Source organism: Vigna unguiculata, chromosome 5 (assembly GCF_037176805.1).
Source record: "Vigna unguiculata cultivar grain cowpea cultivar isolate G323 ecotype 2 chromosome 5, ASM3717680v1, whole genome shotgun sequence".
Classification (NCBI taxonomy): Eukaryota; Viridiplantae; Streptophyta; class Magnoliopsida; order Fabales; family Fabaceae; genus Vigna; species Vigna unguiculata.
This window is the reverse complement of record NC_140796.1, coordinates 14,060,635-14,083,804: the sequence shown is the minus strand read 5'-3', so window position 1 is coordinate 14,083,804 and position 23,170 is coordinate 14,060,635. Positions and strand designations below refer to the sequence as shown.

At 30.9% G+C, this 23,170-nt stretch overlaps 1 protein-coding gene across 1 annotated transcript; it reads right to left on the bottom strand.

Moving 5' to 3' along the window:
* Positions 1 to 9,256: 9,256 nt before the first annotated feature.
* On the bottom strand, positions 9,257 to 12,183 carry TMKL1 (transmembrane kinase-like 1). Its single transcript, XM_028073539.2, has 2 exons — positions 10,630 to 12,183; positions 9,257 to 10,007 (listed from the first exon to the last, which is right to left on the bottom strand). Exons 1-2 carry the CDS (start codon positions 12,050 to 12,052, stop codon positions 9,367 to 9,369), a joined length of 2,064 nt encoding a protein of 687 aa, XP_027929340.1. The 5' UTR covers positions 12,053 to 12,183; the 3' UTR covers positions 9,257 to 9,366.
* Positions 12,184 to 23,170: the final 10,987 nt, after the last annotated feature.

Here is a 23,170-nt window from a genome sequence, read left to right as displayed (position 1 = left end):
CTAAACTTCACATGAACCAGGTCAACTTAGCTCGACTAGCCAAACATTTGTCCAAACCCATTCAACCCAATGTGGATGGAGGTCCATTTAACCAAGTGTAGACCTAAATTAACTCAACTTCACATGGGTTTTGCTTGTTTCGACTCAATTTAGGTCTCACCAACTTTATCTTAACTTGAAATATGTCCTTATTATATTATTCTAACATGAACTAGTGTCACATGGAGTTGGAGAGACTCAACTTGAACTTAGTCCAAGATGATTTAGTTCACTCAAGCAAACTCCTATCATCTCATCCCTAGCATATCAGCTTGACCCAACTTGGCCTTAACTTCACTCATCCAAAGCAAGTCTAATCCAACTTGTCCGACCTAAGATCAACTCAACCCAATTTTATCTAGGTCCAACTTGACAAACCTCATGATTTTAGTTTGACATAAGAATCTAACGTTGCCAAGATTAACTTAGGTCTTGCTTAGTCCAACTTGACTTAAGCCCAACCTGACTTATAGTAAGACCTAACCATGCCTTGCCTAACTTGAACCTTACTTGGCTTAACTTGAATTTGATTGAGCTTAAGTTTCCTTTAGTGTAACCCGACCCAACTCAACCTTGCATGATGTCTAGCCTACCTCAACCTTATATGAACTAATCCAAGTCAATCTTGATTTTGACTTTTCAAAATATAAAAAATGACCTAATTTATATATATATATATATATATATATATATATATATATATATATCCAAATATATACATTTAAATTTAAGATAAATTCATTAAAATAAACTAAATATAATATAGATTAAGATAATTGTAGATAGGTTTTGAAAATTTAAGTTTTTTTTGTCCATCCTTAATACTGAGGTTCCATGTCTAATAACGAGGGTACGAAAATAGTAAAGCCCCATGGTTTCTCTTATGTCTTAGGATTGAGTTTTGATCATCTTAAATGCCATCTACGTAGAAAAGCTCCTCACCCGAAAATGATCTCTGAATTTATTTTGGATTTCAAAGGACCTTATTGAGAAAAATTATCATTAAAACATTTAATAGGGAAAATTATTGTGGAAATTATAGAACCAAAATCAAACAAAAACCAAGTTGTTCAAGCAATCCCTTTAAATATCATTAGCACCCAGTTCATGTTTAAATATCGTTGTTCTACAAACATGGCATTATATTGAGCCTAAAACTTCTATTCTTAATGATGTATAACCAAAATTATACAAATGACCCTACTTAAATGGTTGACACATGTCCAAATTTCCATATGTTGCTCATGCCTCAGTAATCAACATGTGTTCATTTTTTAGGTTTTTGGGTCATTTTATACGGGATAGATTGGCACGAACACTGTGTGTGATGGATTTCTCTTCATAGCTTCTCTACATAGGTTCAGACTTGAAAAAAGAACTCATTGTGGTTTCCTTTTTCCTTTGTCTCCTTTCTCCTTTCATTACTTCTTCGTCTTCACTACATTTCTGGTCCAAGGTCTGCAATTTGTAAAAGGGGTATTTTTTTGGGGTGTGGGGTTTTGTTGGGTTGGTATTTGTAAAGGGGTTTTCTTGGGTGTGTGGTTGTTGTGCAATGCTTTTGTGGACTGTATGGTCGTTTTTGGGTTCTGAGTTTTTTGTGGTCTAGGGTTTTGTTTGATCTTTTAAGGCTTTAGGATTTTGTTTGTTTTATTTCATTTGGAGTTGCGTTCGTATGTTGGTTGTGGGTTTTACGACAATTTATGGTTCTATTTTTTGTGTTGTTTGTGGTTTCGTGTTTGAGTTGAGGGTTGTGGGTTGTGAGTTCTATTTTTGGTGTTGCTTGATTTGTGTTTTTCAGTTGTATATTTAACACTCTTCATAAGCTTTGTGTATGATATTTGTGGTTGTGTTTTTCTATTGTTTAGGTTTTAAGTTGTTGTCTTTGGGTTTTAAATTTCATTGTAAATTTGGTTGTTGTTCTTAGCCATATAACAAAGTTGTGATGTTACATTTTTTAGTTATTGTATAACTTGAATAACTTGAATTATTTGTGTTTGTAGGCATACTTGGGTACCAAAATTGTTGTTAAAGTATGGCCAAGAAGTTTGATACGGTTAAGGATATTGATGGAAATAGGGAGACCCTAAACCTTGGAGTTAGGATCAATGATCTTTGGGAGGTCAAAAATAGGGATGGAGGTAAACATATTGAAATGGTTTTGGTGGATGATAAGATAGTCAGAAAGTGTACTCGAAAATGTTGGAACTATGTTATTATTTCATTGATGTCATCTTATCTTTCTATTGATCAGGTTATTGCATTTAGTGATGAAAAGGGTGTCGTCAAACTACTTTCTTGGACAGTGGTGCTATAACTAGTATTTTGTCTGTTTTAACATTGGAGATATTTGATAAAAGGTCTCTCCTTGCAACATTTTAGTTGCATTTATAATAAATTTTTCATCATCAATTTATTCATATACCTCTTTCAGGAATGTAATGATAAAATATTTTCTTACTTAGGAGAATTGAATAGACATTGTAGAGAAAAGTCTTTTAAAGCTCAAGTATGACCCAAAATTTGTTTAGGGTTAAGTTAAGGTATGATAAACATTTTCATTATTCATTTATTGATCTATTCACTCAAGTATGACCCAAAATTTTAACACTCAATAAGTTCACCAAGAAGCTCATAAAAGTTTGCTTAGATGTTGTTTATTACATGTTGTAAGTTCACATTAAGCAAGGTCCTGTGCTAGAGCAAGTTGGTTTCCCACTTGGTGTGGTTAAAGGCATAGTTGGACAAACATGATTAAAAGTATGTTACAAATAAGATTTTTTGTCATGTGTTGTAATCCTCATAGTTACTTGGATAAGTTGTGGTTGTTCCTTTTATGTGTTGTTATCATAGGTGTCCTTTTTGTTTCATTGTTGGTGCTTACTATATCTTTTACTGTAGTGGAAGACTATAGTAAGGTAAATTGCTTCTTGGTTTTTGTACAACATGTAAATGAGCATAACAGAGTGCCACTCACTGAAATTGTTTCTTGCTTTTGTAGATTAGAATATTTGAGACTCAAATGGCCAAATGGATGAGAGTATGTGATTGCATCATAACAAAAGCAAGTTTAGCAATTTGCTCTTCTTTGTCCTCCTTAATATGTTGTTGTTATTTGCATTTGGGCTCATTGTTTGGTTGAAATTTTCAGGCTGAATGAGGTACAATAGCAGAAGCATTGATGAGAGGGCTTCCCATAATTCGCAAATGGGATGGCTAAGAAGTTTGATATCATAAAGGATGTTGCTTTTTTGTTCTCAAATAACTTAAGGTATGACAATATCAAACAATTTCTAAACTACATTTCTCATATGGAAAGTAGGTAATTTGTGCTCAGATAAATTTATATATATTTTAACCTTATGCTTATTTTATCCGTATATATAATTGTTTTCTCAATATTATCCAATACTTAACTTGAAGAGAATATTTTCTATTATCAATTATTTTATGTGTTTAGAGTTATGGACATTACCTCCTCCTTTTAAAAAAAAGCATTGATTGAAGATTGAAGCTTTGTACATCCATGACCTACTGTAAAAGTTATAACATGTTATTAATACACTATGATCAATTTCTTTCACTATTCAAGGGAAAGTACTCAGATAGTTCTAGATTTTTAACTTGTTGACATTTTTTGTGCTTATTCTTCTTCAATTTCATCCATGAACTAAATTACTATTAGCCTTTCTCTCTACAGTTCAACAATAACAATCTATTGTTTTTATTCGGTGGCCTGTTAAACAACGGTTTAACCTTTTTTTTCATCAGATGTTCAATTTTTGATTTTTTATTGATAGATGAAGGCTTAATAAAACAAATTTATCTCTTCTAGGATTCAAGTAATGATTTTCTATTGACAAAAGACATCTCGTATACAATATAGTGTGATATAACAGTTAATTACATATGGTCACCAAAGTGTTTTTGGACAACTATCCTCTGCTCTACATCTTTTTGTAGTTTAAAAATTAATTATTCATATATGCTTCATTAATTTCTTTCATATTATACTTGAAGGTTTAACACCATGAACTTTTTAGTAAGACTGAAAGGTAAAAAACTAATGTTGGTTGGAGATTCTGTGAACCAAACCAATTTGAGTCCATTATGTGCGTATTGCGTGAAGGCTTGTAAAATAAGAGTAGAATGTATAAGATACATAGACAAAAAAAAAGAAGGAAGGGGTTACTTTGTATTTAAATTTCTGCTAAAAGTTTATGTTGCATATTTAGTTTATTCTAACTTATATGCACTAATACTATGATCTGCTATTATATTATTGTTTCTCTTAGATTTTTTTTTGTCTATTCAATTTCTTAGTAAATTTGTCACTTTAAGACCAGTTGACTTGAATCAAAATTGTTGGCAATTATAAATCTAATTGATACTGTGTTTTTTTTAACCTTTTCTAGAAAATAAATTCAATTTTCTCATATGTTAAAACTTCATAACTTCCTACTAAGTACATTTTCTCTGCCTTTAGTTTTTTGTACTTTGCCTTTAGTTTTAAGGAAAATATATTTATTGATGATTTCGAAACATATAACTTATCTTTTTACATGAAGATTCTACATAAAAATGCAATGCACTATTGTGCTAGCAATACTTGATCATTTTATCCCTTTATTTGTGGTGTAGTTAATATTTTTGCCTTTCTTTAACTGGACTTGATTTCAGTAATCTTTTATTAGTCTTTTACGTTAAGAATCTCATGTATCTTTATGATGTTAGATTTTACTCTTGTGATTTGTATCATTTGTTTAGTATTTTCAATATGTGTTAATATTGTTTGATCTGGCAACACCCTCGATAATTATTTTTGTTGGCCACTATGATTTTCAGTAAAATCTAGTGTGACATTAGTTTAGCATGTGTTATGTTTATGCTTCTTTCCACCAAGTTTTCTATTGTATGGATTGCCCTTTTCATATAAGCATGGATTTTGAACAAAATTTGTATTGATGAAACAACTAAGCTTAACCTATTAGGTGAAGACCTTGAACAATTTTGTACAACCATTATACTGCCATCTGTTGTGTGGTCTGATTTTCCAGGAGGAGGTTCAATTTTTGTCTTCTCCATTTCCTCACAGTATTGTCCATGCTTTTAGAACCTTTGGACAAGTGTGGGAAGAGTTGTGTACTGATATTAGAGAAAGGTCTCTCACCAATAGTGTCATTATACTTTCCATTTGAATGGTTAGGCTATGTCTAAACTGGTGAAGCCAAACCCGATATTAGCCAAACTTGAGTCACAAAAAGTGTACGGGACAAGTGTAATGATTTTCTATTCATCCTTTACTGTAATGTTTTTTATTGATTGAATGGATCCAACACTCAAAGTGAAACAACTTTTTTATTTTGGAATATTTAATGCATTTGAATTTAAAATTATTGACTATAAAAAAATTGAGCTTTGAGTTTTTAATTATAATATATGTCATTGTCTTTATCATTATTATTTTATTATTATTATTATTATTATTATTATTAAATTGACTTGTGTTAAAAAGATTCTATTGACATATCTTTAGAAATAATAATTATGAATTTATAAAATAAAGTTATTTTATTATGTAATATATATATATATATATATATATATATATATATATATATATATATATATATATATATATATTAAAATAGTTCTACTTTGTTTAAGTTTGTCATCTATAATTAAATATTTTTATATAAAGAACTATAAAAATATCACATAATCTAAAAATGTAATTAAGTTATATCCTATAGTTACTTAGTGAACCATACAAGGCAAAACATAGATGCAGACAACGTTAAAATATGAATTAATAAATTTGTGTATTGTATAAGAGTAAAATTAATTTAATAAAATTAAATTAAGTTCCAAATCTACTATAAATATAAGAAACCAAACTCGTAGGGATATTACCATCATACCCATATGTAAATTGTCTACACGTGTCCATTATGGTTTTTTCGACCTTTTGTGGTTGCATCTTTGATTTTGTTATTTCTTTGCGTAGCACCTTTCACCGGCGCCAAATACTACAACTGATGTGAAAGTTTTCTTTTCGAACTCAGATAAGTTCTTCAAGAAGCTTATACTCTGAGAGCCTAGAAAATCTTGTTCTAAGAGAGAGTCATTGTTTCAAATAATGAGACCTTAGTAATATTTTAATAATAAAATCTTAAATATAAATAGAAATTTCATAAAAAGATCTCATTATCTAAAAGCTCTCTATCTCTCTAAAAAACAACTTTAGGAATTCTCTCCCTTCTCTCTACAATATCTAATCGTGCGTTCATGTGTTTGACGATCAAAAACTGCTGAGGCGGTCCCTACAGAATGCTCTCTGATTCTATCTGATATATTTCCTCCATAAAGTAAGTTGATTTTCTACTCTTTCTCCATCAAACGTTCTTAGGTTGCATGGGATCCATTAAGGGACGTATGTGGTTTTTGAGTCTTCTTTTGGGATTCTTTGTCGATATGTGGTTCTGATGATGTTTCCTAATCATGTCAATTTGATTTATAGGTTGAGTGGTATGTTCTTAAGTGGAAAAGGGGTTTTTCCATGCTAGGAGGTTGAGACTTGATGAACCAGGTAAGGGGAGCTAAAGAGTGATTGTATTTGATGAGTTCATTTGATGCAATTGTGTGTAATTAGAATTGACAGCCTGAGTGTTGTGAATTTGTGAACTAGTTGATGTTTTTGTATGAGTTGAGATGTGAATGCATTGTATGAATTTAGGTTAAATTGAGAAAAAATAGATTCTTGAGTCATAACTCTAATTGGTATCATCGTCCTCAGTTCAAGAACTATTTTGGAACCAAAAATCTATAATGGAAGTGCCAATAAGAGTCATGAAAACAAGTAGCAGATTTCTCAAGAAAAACCAAACTTGTGTTGTTTTCTGATGTGACGTTAAGCCTCAGAATCAGCACTGAGCGTTGAAAAATGCGAGAGGATCAGCGTTGAGCGTCGGCCAAGCGGTGCCTAAGCGTTGGGACCACTACAAGTCTGGAAGGAATTTTAAATGTGGGCGTTGAGTGGTGATTTTAGCGTTAAGCGGTGAAAAATGCGAGGCAAATGGTGCTTAGAGTTGGAACCTGGCACTGAACGTTGAATGCCCTATTTTACATGATTGTTGTTTTGGCATGTTTGAATGCATTGAATGATTTCACATGGATTCTATGACCTGATTACTATGATATGTATGAAATAGTAGATATGAGCCCTAAACCCTAAACCCTAAATCTATAATGGAAGTGCCAATAAGAGTCATGAAAACAAGTAGCAGATTTCTCAAGAAAAACCAAACTTGTGTTGTTTTCTGATGTGACGTTAAGCCTCAGAATCAGCACTGAGCGTTGAAAAATGCGAGAGGATCAGCGTTGAGCGCCGGCCAAGCGGTGCCTAAGCGTTGGGACCACTACAAGTCTGGAAGGAATTTTAAATGTGGGCATTGAGTGGTGATTTTAGCGTTAAGCGGTGAAAAATGCGAGGCAAATGGTGCTTAGAGTTGGAACCTGGCACTGAACGTTGAATGCCCTATTTTACATGATTGTTGTTTTGGCATGTTTGAATGCATTGAATGATTTCACATGGATTCTATGACCTGATTACTATGATATGTATGAAATAGTAGATATGAGCCTATTTTGTGTGGATCGTGGAAGAATTTCATGGAGAAATTCTAAGTGTTGATAAAGTAGTATATGCAAGGACACAAGGACTCAATTTTGGTTGGTATCTTGACACTCCAATAATCATTAAGGCTCATGTAGAGTATAATGAGTTATGTCGTGAGAAGTAACAGGAAGTCTTAGTCATTGAACTCGATCAAATCCTAGGCGCGAAGGAGACTTACCTGGTGTGTGATTGGCTGATAACCCCTTGAGGCCAAACTCTACAGAGTTTGGGAATCACACACTGGTGCAAACCACTAAGAGGGTCGATGTCACTTGCATATATCCGGATAATTGAGTCTAGAATCAACTATTGATTTGTATTGGAAAGTTTTCTATATGAGTTGTGATAAGAAATTATAAATGTGAATTTTGATCTAATTGATCTTTTCTTTAATCATCATTAGCTTACCCTATGTGGTTTGTGTTTGCTTGTTTTTAGTTTATTCTTTACTATGATCACTTAATTATGTGAACAGAGGAAGTTGTACCTGACTATGTTTTAGATAGATCTGTTTTGGATTTCAGAGTTAGAACCTATCTAACTCTTCTCATAGTAGATTTGTACATATAGTTATTACTATGGTTTTTGGATGACTGTATTAATACTCTATATTAACTCTATACTATCTGTTTTGTGTTATCACTGTATAATATTTTATTTAGTGGTTTAAAAGCTATTAAATGAGATATTACATCTACTCACACACACCACTAAAATGATATATTTTGTTTTGGTTTTGTGAAATGAAGTTCCTATTTTTACTACATTCTCTCACAATGGTCTTTCTCAAACTCTAGAATTGTATTTTATCATTCTCATTTTGCTGTTAAGATTTTTTTTGTTTCATCGGGTGATTTCTTTGTTTTCATCTTCCTTTGGTTGTTGTTTTGGTTCGGTTGATGGTTGTTTTTTCATAAAATTTCTCAAACTCCAACTTTAACTTTTTTGTTTTGGCTTTCGATGTTAAATTTCTCTTTTTTTCTTTCATCATCTTCGTTAAAATTTAGGTTTTCTTTTTCATTTGAGTTTTTCTTATAAGGTTTTATTAAAAAAATATTAAAATCTAAAATCTAATTTAAACAAATTCTAAGACAGTTATCATATAACTATCTCTTCAAATACTTTAAAAATAATAATCAAAATTTTAGTTACTTTTTTTTAAATACAATATAAAAAAGTAGATATCAATTTTTAACTTTTATTAAAATTATTTAATATTATACATTACTCATTGAAATATATTATTAATAAAATTAAAATAATAATAATATATAAAATAAATTATAAAAATATTTTATCAATAGAATAATAAATATAACTTAACTATTTTTTTATTTAACAAACTAATATATATAAAAATAAAAAAAAACAACCGACCGAAGGCAAGGGTCTCAAACCAGTTCCTTATGAAAAGGTAGAAATTGAAGCATTGCACAATTTCTAGGACCAGGAATCTGCATAATTGTGTGACTATATGTGATTTCAAAAACAATAGGGCGCTACCTAAAGCAAAGAGTTATGGAGCAAAGAAAAACGAAAAAATTATCATAAACTACCCTCTCATTCAGATGAGAAAAAGAGGAAAACACAACGTAAGTAGTAAGTGAAAATCAAAAGTTTGATTTGATTAATAAGCATGTTGAATCGAAACCTTAAAATGGTGTAACACTGCCACTTCTTGTTTCTGTAGGGCTGTATAATGCAGACCTGTTCCTTGGTCTATTCTCCTCCAACTGCCTCACAACTTCCTCCATGCTTGGCCTCACAGATGCCACTGGTGCACAGCACCCCATTGCCAGCTTCAGTGCCTGCACCAACCCATCTTCCATGGGACTTCTTATCCCTTTCAACAGTTCCACATCAAACACTTCCATTGTTGTCTCCTCCAAAACTGCCACCTTCACCATTGAGGGCAAGTCCACATACTCACCACTTCTTCCATTCTTCCCAGGCTTCTTCCCAATCAAGATTTCAAGCAGGAGTATGCCAAAAGCATACACATCAGTCCTGGAGCTGCATTTCTTCATTCTTTGAAGCTCCGGCGCCTTGTAGCCGTCGGTCTTCGCCTGCGCCACCATTTCGTCTGCTATGGAAGGAATCATCAGCTTGTCCAGCCCAAAATCAGTTAGCCTTGCTGCAAAGAAGTCATCCACAAGCACATTCTTCGACTTCACATTTGCATGAGTGATTGGAACTTCTAGTCCTGTGTGAAGATAGGCTAGTCCTCTCGCTATGCCTAATGCAATCTTGTGTCTTCTGGCCCAGTTCAGTACTGGTTTTCCGGCTTTAGCTTCTGTGGAAAATTGAAATCACAACATAATGATCAGTGCCAAGCTGCAGTGAAATTGTTTGGTTTGAAAAAGGTAAACTACCATCTATGTTCACTAGTGAAACTTTTCATTAAAGAAATTAGACAAATTATACAAGGATAACCTTCAACAGCACCCTATTGATAGGCTGCATAAATATTCATATATGATTACATTACAGATATAAGGAAGGATGCAACTTCTTGGTTATACATAGTTATTGATTTTGGATTATGAATTTTCTGCAATGGGAGATCAAGAATAACAAACAGAGGAAGAAGCTACACAAAAAGGATAGTTCAAAGATATCATGATTGTTCAAAGATATGACAGAAGGTATAGTTTCTTTTCTCTTATGGCTGAAAATTCATCAGCACCCCATTTCAATAATTTCTTACAATAGATATCATGATTGTTCAGAGGTGTACCAGTAGGTATAATTTCTTTTCTCTTTAGGCTGAAAATTCATGAGCATTTTGGTTCTTCGTTTGGACACATTGACATATTATAGGAATGTTAATTTAAGTGCCATTGTGCAAGTGTATGATTGAAATATAGAAACAATAACAAGAACTGCAATAGTGGAAGATTGTATGTTGAACAAACCATGTAAAAGATCATGAAGTGTTCTGAGAGGCAGATAGTCATAGATAAGGAGCTTCTCCCCTCTCTTCCCCTGATAGAAAGCTCTCAAAGGAATCAAATTCTCATGGCGAATTTTTCCCAATTGCTTTATAACCGACAAACATGAAGCCCTATCTTTGCAGCTACCTTCTCGCAACAACCTCAAAGCAATGGTGCCTCCATCAGCAAGCTTAGCCTTATAAGCTGTCCCATAACAAGTCTTCTCCAAAACTTGCCCAGTTGCATTCAACACATCATCCAATGTCAAATTCTCACCTCCAGGGAACAACATAAGCTTCCCTTCACCAGCTCCACAAATAGCATTACCACCATTCTCTTCATCTTCCTCTTCCTCATTCAACTCATCTTCACTCTCTCCACTCCCCTTCCTCTTCTTGTTCTGCATATACCCAATCAGCAAAGAGGCCAAAACCACAGCTCCTGTCATAAGACTAATAACAATGCCAGCAACTGCACCAGAACTCAGTGTAGAGGTCCTAGCACAGCTTGCCAAAGGTGGTCCACATAAACCAGGGCTATTCCCCTCAAAAGCATCCACACCAAACTTGGATTCTCCAAAGAAAGGCAAAACCCCACTGAAGTTATTGTGGGAAAGATTCAATTTTTCAAGCCTCAGCCCAGTAAGGCTCTGAGGAATTGTACCCATAAACAAGTTGTTCCCCAGGTCAAGCTGCTTTAGCCCACCAAACTTTGTCATGAACTCAGGGAAACTCCCAGAAAAGTTATTGCCTCCTAAATCAAGCAACTGCAAATTCTTGCAGGATGAGTTGGGCAATGCAGGCTCAGAAACAGACCCAGATAGTGAATTACCATGGAGCCTAAGGGAAACAAGCCTGTCACACAAGTTCCAAATGGATGGAGGAAGAACCCCACTTAGCATATTGTCACTCAAATCAATGTCAGAGAGGGAGGAGCTGTAGCCAAGCTCAAGAGGGATGGTTCCCTGCAATGAATTTATGTTAAGGTAAAGACTTTGAAGCATAGGGAAGCCCCCAAGCTCTCTGGGGAGGGAACCAGAGAGATTTGCTGATGGGAGCTGAAGAGAAAGCAAGTGAAGAGAAGGGTCCTTGTGGAGTGTAAGGTTGGTAGATTGTGGAGAAGACAAGTCAGTGCATGAAAGAGGAGTGCCGCTGGAGAACACCCACTTGAGGCCTCTCCACTGACAAAGTGGGATAGAGGAGTTCCATGAAGACAAAACAAGGTTGTCAGAGTTACCTTGCAGTGAAGCTTTGATTTTTCCCAAGAGAAGTTCAACATCAGAGGAAGTGGAGGGTGAAGGGGACAATGACTTTGTGGCGGTAGTACTGGCTTTGCAGAAGCAAAAGAAGAGGAAGAAGACCAAGGACATGGAAATGTAGAGAGAGAAAGACTTGAGAAACGCCATGAACTATAGCGAAAGAGAAAGAGAAAGGGAGAGAGAGAGAGAGAGAGGTTGTAGTGTGTTGTGTGAGAAGTTCAAAGAAAGAGGCTCTCTTTTCTGGGAAAGCTGACACGCTGTTGACTGAGAGTGTAACCAATGTTGTGAGGTTAAGGTCTCTGCCAGTGTCTGATTCTATGTTCATTCCACGGCTATGATGCAATTCTACAAATCATGCACCGTTAAATGTTTTTTTTTTTTTTTTATAACTATACTAGGCTAAACATTCACTTCTTTTATTTAAATTGTACTATTACTTAACATGTGTTTCGGAATTAATTTCCCACTTTCTTATTGTCTTTTTGATATTCATAATAATGATTGTATTAAATATTTAATATAGGTTCTTGATAGATTTATCAAAGAATTTTTTATTGCATTGCTTAAATTAAGGAATTAGGCATGGTTTTTTTAAATATATAAAGAGTCACTTCTTCTTAAAAATAAAAAATTTAACTTGTTGTTTAAAATATTTTATTGAAAATTACATTCATATGAAAATATAAAAATATAAGCCACTTGAGAGTTGTAGCATTGAAATAAAATATGAGTTTGTTGTTTAAAAATATGGTATTAAGTTAAATTGTTGAGTTACTATTGTATAAAAACAATACACTTTTTGCATAAAATCTATTAAAATGTATACAACTAAGAGTGATAATATTATAGGATAAATAGAAATTAAAAAATTATATTTTGTAAGCAATATGATTAAAACAACAGAGTTTCATTTTAAGGTAAACATCCGAGGTTTTAACAAGAAATGATGGTGAATTTGCATGAGGCTATAGAGTTGTTAAAAATTGTCTAAATTTGATTCAGAAAACAACTTCACTCAAAGTTTTGTTGTTTAATATTTGAATGATACAAGACGTAAAACAGTTAATCGAATCTGTCGTAAGAGGATATAAAAATTCTCCAAAATGATGTTTTGGACAATAAGAATATTCAATGATTTTTCCCCTTTTGCTTTTTTGCAAGTCCTGTGTTATTATTTATTTGCTTCTGCACGCTTACTTTTGTAAAATGGCCTACAAGTTTAATATTGCAGTTTGCACTCTTTGAGGAAGGTAAGGTTTTCTATGCAAGAAGCTACTACCTCTTTCTTGTCATTTCAAGGCAAAGATTGTGAGCCCCCAATCCCACCTAGTCCCCTCAGGCCCATGCTCCTATCACCGTACACGTGTCCTTTGTGGGTTTTGATTGGACCTCATGTGATGGGATGAGGTGGGTTTGTATGAAAGAGCATGCATTGGATGTGCATTTTGGGGTGCAATGGGATTCCATGTCTTGTGGGCCATAGAAAGAAGAAAAGAAAAGGAGGGATAATGATAGTGAAGATTGAAGAGAAGAAGAAAAAACAAGAAAAAGGTGAATCCATGTCTGAAGAAAGAAAGAATATGTTTGAAAGCTAAAGGGTGCATTTACTACAGTGACATGGGAATGAAAGTGCAATGGAGATTAATAAAAAATGAAATATCAATTAGTGCAGTAATATGAAAGAGCATACATAATTCTTGTATATCCTTAAAACATCTTATTTTAAAATCATATGCTTACCTGTTTTAGACTTTAAGGATGTAACATCTTATAAGGACTTATTTACTTTTTACTTTAATGATATATCATAAATCAAGATTATGAGTTTAGACTACTGTATGAGAGGTTCATTGAGGAATTTCTTTACGATAAGGTGCTTTTTTTTCAATAATTATTATGTGATAGAGATTATATGGATTAAGTTACAATCCAAATATTATATTTAAGTTGTTACATTCTTAATTAGAAAGAATTTTATCTTAATTATTAACTATAATTTTTGACTTGTTAGTTATTGAAAGTCTCATATCAACTAGAAATATTGTCAATTTATCGTATATAATTGAGTGCAAACATCATCTTAGAAACCAATTTTATAAGATTGAGTTGGATTTAAAGTCTACTTTTTAACATGATATCAAAGTTATGAGTTAGAACATATCCAAGTGAAGTTTATTGTTCTATCATCTATCAAACTGTTATCGGACCACCAATAATATTTAGTCACACGTTCAAGATGTACATGTTTTGGCATGAACATGTGTGTTTGAAATTCCACATTGATTCATGATAAAGTCAATTTACAACATATAAGTGATTGTAAATATTATCTTATAAGTCGATTTTGCGGGGTTAAGTTATGCTTAAAGTTCACTTCTTAATAGAAATAAACGTTCAATCCAAAAATTGATATCACACCCAAGGTTGTAAGTTTGATCCATAGTGGAACAATTTGTAAGGAGAATATTGTTGCATGTGTCATCTAGGTGGTCAAGTTATAATCGAATGGTGTTGCTTAAGTTGATATGCTATTAAGTAGAAAGAGCTACACCCTAACATATGACATGATTCCTTTTGAAACTTTGTCTGAAAGAAAGTACAAGGCTTTATCATGTTGATATCGAGAAGGAGAAAGCTTTTAATAGGGTTAGAGTTCTCTCAACTAACTATAAAGGAAGTCAGCTATATATAGGATATGATAAGGACATTACGAGTCAACACATAGTTTGTAACCTAAGATCATGTATTCCTCGTAGCTACACCTTTTACATGTCTAAGATTAACTATTAAGCCAAAAAATTTAACTTCAAAAATTATTGGATCATATTAGGATTTTAGGCATACTAGTTCAATAGCTTAAGAAGTAATTTTACTGTCACCTCTCACTAACCTATATTAAGTGTTACATGTGCCTTGATTAAGGAAGTATGCGTCAAATTTGAGTCATTTTTTTAAATTTTGATGAAAAAGACCTTTCTTTTAAAATTGAAATTATCATGATTAATGATTAGCAAACCAAGTACCTAAAGAATTAAACAATCACTTTAGCCAAAGTGGTGTGAGGGTGTAGTTACACTAAAATTATATTATTAAAGACCAGCTATAAACATCTATTATTCATGATATTAAAATTTATTATATTTTCTTGTGTTTAATTTATTACCTTGTTATTTGAGCTGTATACTAAAGTTTTGGAAATTCTTATTGCATTATTGATCCAACTTGGCTCATTCAGTTTTTTCTACTTTAGATAAGAAAGGAGGATTCATTATTCTCCTTTGTTATGCATATTATTGTTATCCTAAAATAATGTATCAATTATTTTGGCCTAAACAAACCCCATTTCCAAATGTCAAGAAACACACCTCAATATATGGATGGCATAAACAAATTTTTAGACTTTGCATTTGCCAATAGTGTTGTAAGGGGCGAAATAGTATGTTCATGTAAAAAATACAATTTTAACAAATGGCAGGATCGTGAAGTAGTGTATGAGCACATGATTCTTTAACCTTTTCCAAAAGGATGTACATTATGGCTTCTATATGGCAAGATATGAGGAGTAAATGTGATAGATGAAACACTTGTAATGCTACAAGAAGGTAATGAAAGAATTATTGTTAATAATTTGATGTTTGACACGGTGGATGATAAGGAAATGGGTACAGAGTCAAGCCATGCCACAAATGATGATATTGGAGAATTTATTGAGTTAATGCAATATGGTTAAAAGATTTTATATGAAGAGTTTGATAAATATTATAAATTTTCATTCTTGATCTAGTTGTATCACATCAAATGTCTATGCAAATGAATTTTTGGAGAGTCAAAATAATATATTCAAATTGAGCTTAGTTTTAATGTTTATAGTATTCATGTAAAGCTATTAGAATTTATTCTCCACATGTCGTAAGTAGGGTAAAAGTTTTTCTTCCTCATATACATGCGTTGCATTACCCTTACCTTGCATGTGAACAAATTTACGAAACAAGTGCATTGTCCTTGATCTCCAATAACATTGATCTTGTCTTTACTCTCGTTGAGAAAACAATGAATCTAGCAATGGGGTACGAGGCTGATACCACCCGCACTCCAATGAAACTCCACTGCTAAACATAATATCAATGAGATTTGAGTCAAATCTATATAAGAGATTAACATCACTTTTAACTCAAAATCTTAAGACGATAGACTCGTAAGTTTTTTTTCTTATATGTTGATGAATTTTCTTATTTCTATTCAATATGAAACTTAAAGTCTCACTAACTAATATTTGTGAAGGCTTAATTTGTTTGCAATTTAGGATCATACATATATATATATATATATATATATATATATATATATATAAAATTAAATATGTTAGGGTCATTATATTATGATTCAAAGTATCAACGTGATCTAATTAATTAAATCTTTGGCTAAGAGCATATATGGGTCATGATATATTAAATGTGTAGATGTCAATAATATTCAAATTTGATGAAGGGGTCAAATTAGAAATATTGAAATTAAGTAAATAATTGCAGTTACATAAAGGATTATGATCTGGTGTATTATTATGTTCCTTTCTCTTTCTTCCCATTAGAAGAGAAAATCAAGAGGAAACTCAAGGTGATCTACATGTGGAGGTGGAACACATGTACTAAATCTAATGTTCTCATGTAAGCTTCCACTTTTAGTCCTCGATAGGGATGTCAACGGGGCGGGTAGGGTACGGGCCTTGTACCCTACCCACTGGATAAATATCTACCTCGTACCCTATCCACTGGATAAATATCTACCCCGTACCCGTACCCATATTCGTCGGGTATCCGCCTATTTTTTTCATATCCGCGGGTATCCACTGGTACCCGCGGGTATTTACAAAATTATTTAAAAAATAAATATTTAATCATAAATTGAAATAAAATACATCAGTGTCATAAATTTTAAATAAAGTTCAAATAAACTCAAGTTCATACAAGTCCAAATAATTATAAAAGTAAATATAAAATGATGTTCAATACAATGGAAATTCTTTAATTAGTGCTTTGATCAACAAGCTCACTCTCTTCGATTGATTCCTGAAAAATAAACAAAATAAACAAATAATAAACCACAATTGCCACGTGCCAAGTATTCTTATTGTGATTTCATCATTTGATGACAAGTGTACCATAAACGTCATTATCTATATATGATTTGATGTATATGTCTAATCTTAAAGAAAGGAAAGAATGTCAAGGGGTGTACTTGGAAGAAGACAATGTACCAATACTTGAAGTTGGAAGAATGAAGACAGAAGACAAGATGTGCAGCTTAGAGAAAATTAGGTTACAATGTTTTTTACTAAAGTTTAGCAGGTACAGGTATCCACGGGTACGGATACTATGATACTCGTACCCGCCCCGTTAACATGTGGGTATAAAAAATATTCGTACCTGTGGGTAGCGGATATCCATTTCTAGGTTTAATTATTCGGATGGTACCCACTTTGGTAGGAGTGTGTCAATTTGGTACTCGCGGGAAAAAAGTGTCAATTGTGTCCCACTTTTGAAAAAGTGCCTCAATCAGGTTCCTTTCAGAAAAAAATAATTAATGCCGTTAACGGCACGCCACGTGTCACTCTCTAGGTTTTTTAATTTTTTTTTTTGCAAAATTTTTTTGTTGCCACATGTCAAGTCTTTGTTGTGACATGTGGCAATGTTAGTGTCACGTGACAGGATAATGCCACGTGTGGCAAATGTCATTATACTGATTTCAATTCAGTACCCATATATACTTTATTGTTTCGAATTAGTCCCCACTTTTGTGTCTTTGGTTCAATTTTGTCCCATTTTTTTTTAATAATTGAAGTACATTTTTTAAGTCACATTTTCATAAGATTAAAAGTAATTAAGTAAAAATATTTTTACAACATTAAGTACTGATATTTATATTAAAATTTAGTGGTAAAAAAAATGTTATACTAATAGAACAATATAATCATCCACTTTTTCTTTTTCAAAATAGAGCAAAATTGTCTCTGTCCAATTCAAGACCAAATCTATTATTTGTATAAATGTTATACTAATATTTTTTATTAAAAATGATTTTTTAGCATATTGCGTTATTGTATATTATTAACCCATATCTTGTCTTTGACCAATAAATTTTAATATAAATATAAGTACCTAATTTTGTAAAAATATTTATACTTAATTAGTTTTAATCTTATAAAAAATGAATTAAAAAATATACTTCAATTATTGAAAAAAATTGGGACAAAATTGAACCATAAACACAAAAGTGGGGACTAAATTGAAACACTGAGATAAATATGAGTACTAAATTGAAATTACAACAATGACATTTGTCACACGTGGCATTATCCTGCCACGTGGCATTATCTTGCCACGTGGCACTGACATTGCCACGTGTCACAACATGGACTTGACACGTGGCAAAAAAAATTACAAAAAGAATTAAAAAAAACAAAAAAAAAACTAGAGAGTGATATGTGACGTGTCGTTAACGGCGTTAATTATTTTGTTCTGAAAGGGACTTGATTGAAGCATTTTTTCAAAAGTGAAGACGCAATTGACATTTTTTTTTCGCAGGTACCAAATTGACACACTCTTACCAAAGTGGGTACCATCCGAGTAATTAAATCTCCATTTTTAATATATGTTTCCTACGGGTTTTATCTGTGGATACCTGCAGGTATACATTTTTTTGACATTCCTAATCCTTGGGAACATTAGAACCGTTAATTATATGAGAGTTTATTGTATTTATATTTTTATAAACCAACATAATTAAGTTTCAAATCCTTTTAAAATTGTGTATTTTAATTAAGTTTCTATTAGATTTTTTTATGTTTATTAGGTACTCAAAATTATATATTTTTTGAGTCATTGTTGACAATGATTATTATATTCTTGTCATCTTACTTCCTTATCCACCTTGTAATAAATATGAAGTTTAATGTTACATGTTTTATATTAACTACTGTTTTACGATATTAAGAAAATCCCATAAGGCTTAACATGTGAAGATAAATAATTAAGATGAAGATAATAATCACATAAATCAATTAACGAAAAAAATATGTGACAAGAACTTAATTAAAAAATATAAAAATTAAATTAAGAAAAACTCAATTAAAAATATACAAATTTATAAGACTTAAAATATTAAATAAAGAAATTCACAGATGTACCTAAAATGCATAATTGTTTTACTTAAATATATAAAAATTACACTTAAATCTTATTTTTAACGCTGTTATGTACGACCATTAATAATGAATAAAATTTAAATTTATTAAATATCAACAGTTTTGGAATAAGAATAAAAGGTTAAAACACCAATAGTTGTAGAAGGAGAGTATCGAATAGTAAATATATATTTTTATAAGTTTAAAACACCAATATATTAAAAAAATATTTTTAAATATATTTTCTATATAAGTATATATTGTTATCGTCAAGAAAAATGTAAAAAATAAAACAAAATTCGTAGAAATACTCTGGAATTCAAACGGGGATTCAATAAAGACATTTTGATGAAAAAAAATAGTATCAACAACTATGGTCTCTTATCTTGTTGATGTTTTTGGTTGTCCAAACACAAAATATATGCTCACATCAACTCATGGTTGGTTTAGTACAGGCAATGAACATAAATCATGTGCAACACTTTCTTGCAAGAATATAACCCCATTAACCATGAACATCCTCAATCAAGATAGTAGTATCATTTATAATGCAATTTTATTTTAATTTAATATTGTATAAAAAAATTATAACAAGATCAAATAGTAAACAAGTCAACTCATTATTGGGTATTTAAAATAAGGTTACTATTATTTTGATACCTAATTAACACATGTTTACACACACCTTATATCTACTATTTTACTCTTCAATCTTTCTCTTTCATAAAAGTTAACTTTTTTAATAACCAAAATATATTTAAAAGTGAGTTAGTTATAATCTAATGCAAGTGTTGTAAAAAAAAAATCATTTTTGTTAAAATAAAGATCAAGAGAATAATAATATCCAATTTTGTCTTATTTAAATTGATTCAACTTATTAGCTTGACTAGTTTAGTGTCCATTTCTATATGGTTAAATTTGATTTGGACAAAAAAGCATAATAGCACAAGCATCATTGAATGTACTTAAAAGAAATTTGTGTACTAGAAAAATTGAACCATAACCTTAATTATTTTGTGTCATCGTCATCGACAATATAACCTAATGGATCCTAAAAAATACGAGCCTTGAGTATTTAAATTATGTTATTTATAACTTATTAATATATTTTTTTATATTTATTAAATCTCTTCTTGGAGATTTTCTGATTTTTATTTAATAGACAACCATTTTAACGCTAAAGTAATATAAAATAAGGTAATGATATTGTTTAACAACATCAAAAGTGTTAAAAATTAAAGTTGTATAAATTATTGTCAACCTAAAGTTAACCTTCTTTCTCATCCCACACTGAACCTATACAATATAGGTTCGTGCAATTTATAAAATCACTTTTAAATTTAAGTTTCTTTTTTTAATTTTAGATAAAAAAATTATGAAAAAAATAATAATAAATAAATTCTTGTTGTAAAAGAAATATTATCAAAAAGCTTAACCTTAATTTTTGAGTTAAATTTAATTTTTAAATAAATACAATCTCGAAATAATTCATTTACTTTCACAATTCAAACCAATAGAAAAAGTAAACAAGACTATTTTCAAAATCCGAATATGTCAAAATCAATCCAAAAGCTTGTATTACTTGGTTATACACACTTTTGGTAGAAACAACAAAAAGAAAAGAATAAACATAGGTTAATATTATTATGAAAAGATATGTTTCTAAACATTTAACGTCGTTATACAAATATAATATTCTTATTCAAAATTGTTAATATATACAAGTATTATTCGTTCGTTGAAAGTTTCACGTTGACTATAAACAAGATATGATTTTATAATATATAAATATGTATAAATCTTACTGTAAAATTAGTTTTGTATGATTGAGTTATATTTAAAGTTCATTTCTTAACATGATATAAGAATTAAGGATTAGAGTCTATTTTAGTCAGATTTGATATCTGTTTAACCTATTTTATGTCATATAATATTAAAAAAATTTGTTGAACATGTTATTCTACTTGATAACTGAAAGTATCCATAATCCAGTTTGTGTAAATTAAAAATTTTAGCCGCTAACCTAATTTGATAATCCAATTACACATGACTTTGCAATGATAATGAGCATGTTAGGTTTGTGTGAATGAATAGTGAAAAAAAAATGGCACTTGGCGGTAAATAGTTGTGATTGGATCGAAAAGATGAGAAAAATTGATTGAGATAATATTGCAAGTGATGATGGTATTTCCCTTTTCCATCATTTGTGTTAATCTACTTTTTGAAAAGGGTGGGTAACATGTCTAATATAGGGTTTATATAAGAAACTATGGCTCCCATTAGGTCCTACAAAGTGGAGGCAAGTGCGCATAAACAAGTTTGAGTGGTTTGTTTCATGCAAAAATAATGAGCAATGACCAAACATTATTTTAATTGATAATGACCTCAGCATGATTGCCACAAACACACTATTCAATCTCACGCTCGTCAAACCTTCAATTATTTTCCCTCTATTTTCCTTCTTCTTTCTTCCTAATCACTTCTTCATGTCTACTCTTCTATTATATTCTTTGACCCCTTTTACTCATTCTTTTTTTTTGTTTCTTTTAAGGAACAAGTTATTGGAATCAAACATAATTGTATACATTTGTTTTCATTATTTTTTAATTTAATATAAAATCTGAATTGAATTAGTTCTACATATATTTTTTGCATTTGATCTGTTTTTGTAGTTCTTTTATTTTAAAATTATTAATTTTAAGAGAAATTATAAATTTATTAATATAAAATATTATATAAATCTGAATTGAGTTAATCCCATATCCCATTTAATCTATCTCTGCAGCTTTTATTATATTTTTAATTGCTAATTAATTATTATATTTTAATACAGTGAGTAGTTTAGTTGAATTGCTTAAGTTCAGTTTGATTTGATTCTTGATTTTAATTTGAACTTTAGTCGAATTTTTTATTTATTCAAAATCATAGAGATATTATTATAATGCAAAACTTGACGTGAAACCAGTAACGTTATTGGTCTGCTTGGACCAGATATTCTTCCTCCGGTTTTCGTTACCCTAAGTTATGTTCACCCTGTAAATACAAGAATGGAAAGATGGTTTCTGCATATATGCATTTTTCTGAACCCCAAATCATAATGTTTTTCATCTTTATAAGCATGTTAAAGAATAGGGAAGTTTTCAGAGTTATAACAAGAATCCACACATGAAGATCTGAATCCGCTGCGATAAGGTTGTTCAGCATGCTGGGAACATACTTTTCTAATGGTACAGAACTAACACAACACATGTGAACAAACATGTTCTTCTAATGATTCATTCCTTTTTCTTTTCTTGTTTTACTTTTCTCACACATTAGAATCTCTAATTTTCCATTTAGGTTTTACATTTCAAATTCAATTTCATTGTGTTTATGGCTCAATCTTTTTTAAGTTTGATGAAGATTTTTCCTTTTTGTTTGCGGATTACTATTGTCCCTGCACAAAAGTTAGAAAAGAAGTTCGATGAATTTAGTTATTTGGGATAAAGAAAGGTTAATAATTCATTATATATATATATATATATATATATATATATATATATATTTATATTTATATTTATATATGTATTTCATCTTATTCAAGATCCCGTATCAATTCATCATATTTCATCCTATCGAGGATGTGATATGGTTTTAAAGGGTGAAATGACAGTTCTAATAAGATTTTATTCCTGAACAAAAATCAATTTTGCGGTTTATTTCATGTATTCCATAACCAGAATAGGGACAGATATACGTTACACCACGATTTTGAATCAGATGATATATTTCAAGAAATAACATATCTATTCACTCTATCAATAACCGAGCCGGATCTGGTGTATCATAAGGAATTTGATTTTTCTATGGATTCCTCTGGATGGGATCAAAAACATTTCTTGAATGATATATAGGTTGTATTTCTTTTATTTTTTAATTTTAACTTTTTAATTAATATTTTTTAAATTTAAATTATTATTCAATAAAAAAAATATTTTTTCAATTTTATTATTTATTTACTATTTATTTTAAATAATGATTTATTATAAAAGAATTATTTACTCTTTTATTATTTTAATATTTATTTTTTAAATTTAAATAATTAT

Coding starts and splice junctions, on each gene's coding strand:
- TMKL1 (XM_028073539.2), bottom strand. CDS start 12,052: ATGGCGTTTCTCAAGTCTTTCTCTCTCTACATTTCCATGTCCTTGGTC. Junction 10,008..10,629: donor ACTTCATGATCTTTTACATG/GTTTGTTCAACA, acceptor AATTTTCCACAG/AAGCTAAAGCCGGAAAACCA.